General features: G+C 31.7%; 1 protein-coding gene across 4 annotated transcripts; it reads left to right on the top strand.

Annotated features, from left to right (window-relative positions):
• Positions 1-1,431: 1,431 nt before the first annotated feature.
• LOC140957254 (phosphoglycerate mutase-like protein 1) lies at positions 1,432-7,343 on the top strand. Of its 4 annotated transcripts, none has more exons than XM_073414404.1 (10): positions 1,432-1,582; positions 2,458-2,519; positions 2,676-2,783; positions 2,886-2,965; positions 5,420-5,582; positions 5,976-6,050; positions 6,151-6,239; positions 6,337-6,456; positions 6,848-6,892; positions 6,977-7,343. In XM_073414404.1, the coding sequence occupies exons 2-10, from the start codon at positions 2,460-2,462 to the stop codon at positions 7,101-7,103; spliced, it is 867 nt and encodes a 288-aa protein (XP_073270505.1). In that variant the 5' UTR covers positions 1,432-1,582; positions 2,458-2,459; the 3' UTR covers positions 7,104-7,343. The 4 variants fall into 4 exon arrangements, with proteins under 4 accessions (XP_073270505.1, XP_073270504.1, XP_073270506.1 ...); XM_073414403.1 differs by having other exon boundaries at positions 2,874-2,965; XM_073414405.1 differs by lacking the exon at positions 2,458-2,519 and having other exon boundaries at positions 1,463-1,582; positions 2,874-2,965.
• The last annotated feature ends 2,094 nt before the right edge of the window (positions 7,344-9,437 follow it).

The raw sequence follows: 9,437 nt of genomic DNA, 5'->3' as shown, positions 1-9,437 counted from the left end.
CATAAATTAAATTCAAACAAAAATAAAAGAATAAAATGGTTAAATCAAAATATTTTTAAAAAATAATAAATGTTTCTTATGTTAATATAAACAATTCAAAATGTGATTAAATCAAAAGGACACCGACCGAAATATATAATAACTGTGACGGAGTTGGCAGTTGGCACGTTGGGTCACTTGATAAACATACGAAGGAACAAGCTATCTAAACATTAATATTTTATAAAAGTTATACCAACACTCTCAGTATCATTTAAAATCTGAAAAGTTAAAACATTTTAATGATGTCTAATAAAATAATGATCAAAATGACCCACAAACAAAATTATTATAAAAAAAACTTAATTTTATATAAGTCATATTTCAAGTCGGCTATATTAGTTCGTACGTTATCTTTTCAAAAAGGATGTTGTAACATCGAACTGGATGACGTAAATACCACAACCGACAACGTCCAATTAGCATAGATAACGTCCGAACTAGTCTAACTGATCTGAAATATGACTTGTAGCAAATTGAGTTTTATTACAACTGTTTTGTCAACTGATCATTTTGATCACTAATATCTGATATATTATCAGAATATTTTATATCTCGCCAGATTTTCAAGTGGTGCATGTGTTGATCATATAACTTTTATTAAAAAAAATTATTATGTCTATTTAATTTTCATATAAGAGAAATATATATTTTTTATATTTCACAAGGTTAGTTGCACATAAACTCATATTTTTCTTATCAGAACCACCAATCATTTTACTTTGCCATTATTATCATCAATATATTGAAAAAATTGTTATATATACTTATATATATAATAATTTATTATGAAAATAAACATACTTTTAAATATATTTTTTTATTTTGATTATAATTTGTTTTTTAAAAAAAGATGGTGGGCTTTCACAATTTTTTCAATAAACATACTTTTAAATATATTTTTTTATTTTGATTATAATTTGTTTGTTTTTTTTAAAAAAAATAAAGATGGTGGGCTTTCACAATTTTTTCAATAAANTTTTATTGAGTAATGCAACTTTCATTTATGGATAAAAAATATTTTCTTTTTTTGTGTCAAATCAATTAGTATATTAAATTATTTATAATTTATATAAGATATAAAAAATTTAGGAGTGAATTTTATAGAATTTTTTATGATAAGTGATTTTTTTTAGTATGCTTATTTTTGTTATTCTAGTGTAATCTTAAATTTTTTGTATTTTTAGTATATATTATCACAATTTTGGGCAAAACTTGTGTGAGACGGTCTCACGGGTCGTATTTTTAGAGACGGATCTCTTATTTGAGTCATTTATGAAAAAATATTACTTTTTATGTTAAGAATATTCGTAAGATCGTCTCACAGTAGACATACTTCATGATTTTCTTATGATAATATATTTATCATCATTATTATTTATTAATTTACTAATAATATGAATAATTTAATAATCATCTTCTTGGAGGAAAGCACATGACCATCCCTTCAGTCAATTCCCCACTTCAAAATCCCTTCCACTCGCCATTCCAGATTCCAATTGCTGTTAGCCTCTAGCTGTTCGATCGAAGCTGCCTTTCGTGGGTAAGTTGGAAGAAAGATTTTTGGCTATTAAGTGTACTGTATCGGTATTAGTGTTGATTGTCTTTTTATGTTCTCTCCTTTTTTTTTCTTGTTTTTGTGTTCGTTTTCTTGATTTTTTGATGTGCCGCTTTATTGCATTATGTTTCATGTTTTGATGAGTTGAGTTCCGATTCTGCTGGAACTGGAATCTTCACTCTTGTTTGTGCTGTTTGTGTTGTACCTTCTGGCTTCTAGTATTGGTGAGTTAGTTTATTTGTGCAGGATCTTTAAATCCGACGAGAGGAATTGTGTTTTAGCTGAAGTAATTGTGCGTAGTTTGCTTTGGTGATATTTGCATCTGTTAACTGAATCTGTACATGGGACTTCAGATTATTTGGATTGGCTACAAGAAAACGTTGATTGCTTCTGTTTCAGTCTGTAATTTGAAGTGGTATTGGTCCAAGAAGGGTCAGTTGTGACTTGTGGTGTGCCATATTTTTTTAAACCTCAGAGTTATACAAATTTTGCAGAAAGCATTATATGTACCTATTTATCATGAGGTAAATCTAGGATTCAGTTCTATTGTAGAAGGACAGAGCCGGTTGATTAAACAAATGGTTGTTTACTTGAACAATAAAAAGATGGATGCTTTTTAAAAAAACAAAATCACTTTCGGTAAAAGGTTTGGAATTTGATGCAACCACAATCTTAAACTGATTTTCCTGTTAATTATTTCATTGAGCTTCTGTAAATGAGGAACATGTATCCATTCCTCAGGTATTCATTGTGTGGAATTTTGGGTTCTTTCTTTTTTAATGATCTACCTGTCTGCTATAACGCATTAGATGTTGCTCACACAAAACATTTGCAATACCTTTCATTTGGTCCAATTGCAGTGATGGATAGTAGTTGCTGTCCCAGCTTGTTTCCACTGCACCGCTGCAAAACTATCCATCTGGTTGGTATCAAATGCACTTTGAACATTTCTTGCTGCATTCGTAGAAAATTTGTAAATGTTGCATCTTTGGTTTGAAGGACACTCAGACATTTTCTTCTCTCTTGGATTTTGCTCAAAATTTCGAGATTGTGTGGTCTTATTAAACAATATATTTAGGTAAGGCATGCTCAAGGAATCCACAATGTTGAAGGAGATAAGAACTATAAAGTTTACATGTCACCAGAATATTTTGACGCACACCTTACTCAGCTGGGCTGGCGGCAGGTTGGAAAAGTGCCAGTTGTTAAATTACAATTGCTTGACTCTTTACTAGGAATAAATAATGTCGATCCTCTGATATTTGATGGCTTTTAGCTTTCATATCAGGTTGACAATCTGCGTAAACATGTTCATGCAAGTGGGCTTATCAAGAAAATTGATTTGGTTGTTACTTCTCCTTTGCTAAGGTGACATTTCTGAAATGGGAAAGTGCATTTGTACCCTAAGCAGTAAAATACTGAGCAGATTCATTTTTATTGTTGAGAGATGCCAGAATTGAATGTTACACACTTAGCTTGTCATGTTAAGCCTTATACTTCGTAGTGCCTTGCGAGTGATAAATTTCACCAGATGCTTTGCAAATTTGGTATAACTTTACCATTGTGCTGCTTTACTCAGTTAAGAATGATATTGATATGGTTCATTTTATTTTTCCAGTCCACTCGGTTGGATGCTTATAGGGATGTAAACGAATCAAGCTGCTCACGAGCTATTCGGAGCTCGTCTCGTTAAAATGTTCATTCGAGATCGTTCGTTAATCTTGTCGAGCGAGCACGATTTGAGCTCGACAATTTTATCGAGCAAACTGAGCTAATGATATTTTGCTCGTGAGCTCGCTAGTTTGTTTGCGAACTTGAGCTCGACTCGTTTACTATTCGCTAACATGTTCGTTTATATGACTCGCAAGCTCCGAATAGCTCGTGAACGGCTTGATTCATTTACTTACCTAAATTAATAGTTAAATAAAATATGATCCAAATCTTACAATGTCCTTGGCATGTTGATATATCTAGAAAAATTAATTAAATAATTATATATAATCAAGAGAATTAATGAACAATGATATAACTTTATATGTTTTGAGTAATTAATCAAATAAATTGTAAAACCAAATCGTAGTATGATTTATGAACAACTGACAGTAAATTACTTTAAACTTATAAATTTGTTACAACTAAGATATTTTATAATATAATGTTTTGAATAGAGTATAATGAATTTATATTGATAAAAAAAACTAAAATCTAAATTTTAGGATGTTATTCTATGACAACTAATTAAAAAATTTATATACTAAATTGATACGTCATTCGACATTAGTAAAAATTTTAAGTTAATGATATCGAACTTATTATGATTAAAACTTAGAATTATGAACTCTCTCATGTTTAACAAGTTAAGTTTATTATGTGATGATTGGAATGAGCAAGAGTAGAACGAAGATAAGAAACGAATATTATGTTAACATATATGAAATGGAATAACAATTCAATTTAAAGAATTAGAACTATATATGATATTTTAGACTTTTAGTTAAATGAAATAAACTAAATGAAACTCGTTAATATATTAAAACTTAACTACTAGGATATACTTATATTCTTATTTATAAATGAAATAGAAATTTAATTTAAAATATACAAAAAGAATTAGAATCATATACGATAATGATTATTTTGGTAATTAAAATTAAATTTATCCAATAAAATAATTAAAGTACTGAAAACAAAATGAAACAATTTATTCATTATTTTTTAAATTTTCTTGAAACAAATATATGAAAATAAGAATTAGACCAGATAAGTTCATTATTCATATATAACCGCATAAACGAACCTAAATAAAAACAACAGTTTATGTTTCTTTAGTTCTTAGGCTTGTCGTTTTGGTTATTTATGAAATAATTCTTTTATGTCTTAGTTTAGAATTAGTTTATAAACATATATTCCATTGTATGCTCGAGCTCGATTATAACTTTAACGAGCTTGAATCAGGCTCAAACTCGAGCTCAATTGTATGCTTGACGAGCTCGAAAACGAGCCCGCTTAACGAGCCGAGCTCGAGCCAAACTTATTAAACATGATAAACGAGCTATCAACAAACCGAAGTTGAGCTATTCGCGAGCTTAGTAACTTCAAAACAAGCCGAGCTCGAATCTCATAATAAAAACTCGAAGCGAGCTCGAGCCTATATATATCTTAAACTAGTCGAACTCGAGCCTGACACTGTTCGGCTCAGCTTGACTCGTTTACATCCTTAGATGTTTGTTGACACTAATCCACCTTTATCGAATCCTCTGTAGTAACTTGTTTTGAAGTGAGTTTTGGAAAGCCTCTTCACTAGGTGCCTATTAACTCAAATGTCATTAATATGTCTGATTGGAGTTTCAAGTAATCTGAATGCTCTCGTTGTTCCTTCAAATAATTTTTTTCCCTGTGGGGGAAACTTTTTTAAATTGAGGTATATATGTTGGCTGTTAGATTATGTCAATTTTTTTCTACAGAAACACAATATATTTACAGAAACTTAACGAAAATTAACTATGGATGTATGTGGTACTTTGAACATGGTTTTTTGGTTTTAAAATGCTTGTAAATTGGATTTTAAAAAAAATTCAGAAAAAAGAACTCCTCTAACATTGCAGCAAACTATATTGCTGAATACTATAGCTATCAAGAAAGTTGGATCGATGTTATATTTTGACTAACTGATACATTGTCAATTATGAGAACAAAAAATAAACTTATTTTTATGCAATCGTCTCATTGTCCGGCATGCAAAAGTGAGAATTATAGCTTTCCTGATGCTTGCAAGAGTAAATAGTTCATAATATTACACGCCCGGTTTTGAGATGATTGCAGGACCATTCAAACGGCTGTTGGGGTATTTGGTGGCGATGGCTACTCTGATAGGATGGATATTGTACCACTGATGGTGGCAAATGCAGGAAACAGTGACCGGGATGCAATTTCAAGTCTTGATTGCCCACCTATCGTTGCTGCCGAACTTTGTCGAGAGCATCTGGTATATCCGACATAGAAAGTCATTTTACTTTGGTTTTCATCACTATTGTAGCTCCAATTTTTTGTTCTCTGCCTTTTTCTACTCTTTTCTATTGTTTCCCTATATGCCAAAGAGATATCTCATTTTCCTAATTACGGCATCTAGGAGAGTAACGGGGGAGTTCATTAATGTTTTAACTTTTATGCCATATGAAAAAATTGTGAAAAAGTGAGCTCTTAATTTCACCAAAAAAATTATATGGTTCGACTCTACTGGGCATCCCAATTTGAGTTGAAGGCATATACATGGTTTGTGATGTATGACATGGTTACAAATAATTATGGGGTCAAATCTCTGTGCTTGTTCTGTTGATCTGTGGGATGATCTTCCTTTCCTCAAAAAATCTATTTTCAGGGTGTTCATCCTTGTGACAAAAGGAGAAGCGTTAGTGAATATCAATATCTTTTTCCAGCAGTTGATTTCTCACTGGTAAGTCATGTAACTGCTGTTGTATATTTGCGTATAGACATGCATGAGATGAATGGTCTACTTAATCTGATCTAAGATTAAAAGAACTTTCTCCTGGCAGATGGAGAGCGACGAAGATATTTTATGGAAGGCTGATGTCAGAGAGACAAAGGAAGAAGTTGCAGCCAGAGGAATGACCTTCATGAAATGGTGACTGACTTCTTATCTTGTTGTATGAAATCAGACCCTTTGGTTAATTTATAATTCGTTCTCCAATATTTGTCTTGATTTTAATCTTCATATATAGGTTATTTACTAGGAAAGAAAAGGAAATAGCTGTGGTTTCCCACAGTGGATTTTTGTTTCATACACTGACTGCCTTTGGAAATGAATGCCACCCACTGGTGAAGAAAGAAATTTCATCACAGTAAGTTCTGATAAAAACATCGTTTTACTCTCTGGTTAGATCCATGAGTTACATGCCAATCTGTTTCTGTAAGATTTCTAGCTAGTCTTCGGGCTGTTCTCTAATATTGAGAGACTATTTAGATGCTATGTTTTGCCTAGCTCAAATAAGACCCTAAACGAAGTTTCTAAATATGTGTATTTGGGAATGTGTGGGACATTTAAACGTGGTTAATATTTGTTCGGGGAAAAACCGGTGCAAGTATAGTTTTTGCAACTGTGACTTTGGTTGTCATAGTTCTACCTTTGGGATAGAAGCAACTTTTCTTTACAAAGAATAGATATGACAATCTTTCTGCACAGAAATCAAAATTGCTTACATAACTAATCTTGTTAGTTACGCGTTACTGCAGTTTTGCAAATTGCGAGCTTCGTTCAATGACCATTGTGGACAAAGGGTAAACCCCATCATAACCTAATATCTCCTTGTAGTTTTTTTTTTCCTCCATATCCCAGTGTTGAAATGGTTTCGTAAAGTGCAGGATGATAGGATCAGATCCCCCTACGGCTAATTACCCTGGCAAGATCCCTTCAGGCCCCGACCTGCCGAGCGAGGCTGCTGATGAAAAGGATGAAAAGAAAGACACATCAAACTCATTGCACCAATGATGAAAGTCTTGATTAAGTTTGGGGATGAGATCGAGCAGTACACTCACGTCTAACAAGCCATTTCAAGAAACCTTTATGGTGACTATGATCACAAGGTCTGTCGTCGATTGTTTGTTGCGTAGAATTTGGAAAACTGGCATTATTGTAAACATGATTTATTCTCCAACTTAACATACTTTTGACATTACATCTATCTCCATTAGTATGGATTCAGTCAGTCTCGGTTGCAGCATTGATATCTCTCTGCATGTTTCAGCATGTACAGTAGATTTATCTACCTTTGAACTTGGATATTTTATTTTTATTTCTTCTAATATATAATCTTTACTTTTAAATCAATTTTTCCGATATTTAGTCAATTTGCTAGCAAGTTGCGGCACGAAAATTTTTGTGGAATTAAAATGAATGGAGTGTCGTAATGGCGTATTGTATTTAAAATGAATGGAGTGTCGTAACGGCGTATTGTATTTTAAGCACACGTAAGTTGTAATAACTGATTAATTATGGAAAAAAATGATTAAATACCATTTTCCACTTTTATATTTTAATATAAGATTTAAAATTAATTCCATTCATATGCCTAATTAAATGAAATTTAATAGTCACTTTTATGAGTCAACGTTAGTATTTGTAATTACGTGGTGGATTCTAACCCAGTAATATCTCACCATTTATCCTCACAAATGGTGACTCGTCGAATGGCATGTGTACTCCCTACACAAGGAGAAATATTAATCTCTTTATATCGAGTTTGGATACGTCAAAGAATTTTTAATTTTTTATGTCTGATAACGGAATTTATGTTTGTTATGAACTCGAAATTTCGTCAAATTTAGAATTATGACGTTTTATAAGATTCACGAACTCGAAATTTTGTTCAAATTTGAATTTAATGTCACTAGATCGAATTTTAAATCAGCAATATTTGCTTAGCTTCTATTTTCTCTCTTTTGGAACAGTATATATTCATACCATGTTCAAGAATTATGCATCTTCTTTTCCTTGTCTTTTGACATCTCATGTATAAGGAGGTCGGAACTAAGGGCCAATGAAATCTCGATTGTTTGATTTGTAGAAATTAGATTTCGACGCATTCTTGCAATTCGGTTAGATTTACAAAACTTCCTAAAATTTGGATCAAATTGTTGGCAAAAACTTGTGTGAGACTAGGGCTGGGAAAATATATCGAAATATCGAAATACCGAAATAACCGAAAAAATCAATATAACGAAAAATCATAACGGACCGAAATTTTCGGTATCGGTATCGGTATGGATTTTTCCATACCGATATTTACGGTACGATATACGGTACCGTGGTTCGGTACGGTATACCGTACCGTACCCACCCCTATGTGAGACGTTCTCGCATATCGTATTTTGTGAGACAGATCTTTTATTTGGGTCATACATGAAAAAATATTAATTTTTATGCTAAGAGTATTACTTTTTATTGTGAATATTGATAGGGTTGACAGTCTCACAGATAAAAATTCGTGAGACCGTCTCACAGGAGAGCTACTCCAAATTGTTTTACATATTACAATAGTCATTTGGAAAATTTATAAAATATTGTTGTTGACTTATTTTATGTTATACAACAAAAAAGAATATGGACCTAAATTGAGTTGGACACATGGAATATGTCACTAGATTCTTGTATGATGTAATAATATTAATTCATACTTGTTAGCATGTTATAATATTCATTTAACCATTTGTTGCCAAAGAAACAAAAATCTCTGCATGTGTGTACATAGGGAAGCCACGTGAAAAAAAACATAAATTGAAGAAATATAATCTCAAAAGTTGTTCCTTTTACATAAGATGTGCAAATATTCATCTGATGAAGGATTTATGTTAGGAATTGATTAATGACAATATTAGTTCGATGTAGAAAATTCCCATTCAAAATATGTATTTTTTGTGAAGGAGAATATTTTGATGTGATTTTTTTTTTCAAAAATTTGATTTTTTTGTATCTATTAGAACATTTTAAGTTTTAGAAATTTAACAAGGTTGTTGATCTAACATATAACTGCAGAGCTTAAGATAACTGAATTTGTGAAGAAATCTGAATATTGATGAGCAAAAGTTTTTTAAGAGTCCAACTGACGACCAAGCCAAACTGATAGTGTAAGAGAGATACTGATAGGTAAACTGATCTAAAGACAATAGATGAAGTCTAACTGATACTTTATGTCAGTCGATCAATCAGTTCAAATCCAAACATTAACTGAAAAATATTAGTATACTCAATAATTAAGAATCAGAGTCCAGATGAAATATCGAATAAAATTTTCCTTCCGACCAGTCACTAATTCCCAACAGAAAG

Source organism: Primulina huaijiensis, chromosome 14 (genome assembly GCF_012295235.1).
Source record: "Primulina huaijiensis isolate GDHJ02 chromosome 14, ASM1229523v2, whole genome shotgun sequence".
NCBI classification, from domain to species: Eukaryota; Viridiplantae; Streptophyta; class Magnoliopsida; order Lamiales; family Gesneriaceae; genus Primulina; species Primulina huaijiensis.
This window is presented reverse-complemented; position numbering and strand designations above follow the sequence as displayed.

What these genes read in the sequence shown, in the direction of transcription:
- LOC140957254 (XM_073414403.1), top strand. Translation starts at nt 2,460, where the DNA reads ATGGATAGTAGTTGCTGTCCCAGCTTGTTTCCACTGCACCGCTGCAAA. An exon ending in GTTACTTCTCCTTTGCTAAG is followed by an intron (nt 2,966 to 5,419) that starts GTGACATTTCTG and finishes AGATGATTGCAG; the next exon opens with GACCATTCAAACGGCTGTTG. An exon ending in ATGACCATTGTGGACAAAGG is followed by an intron (nt 6,893 to 6,976) that starts GTAAACCCCATC and finishes CGTAAAGTGCAG; the next exon opens with GATGATAGGATCAGATCCCC.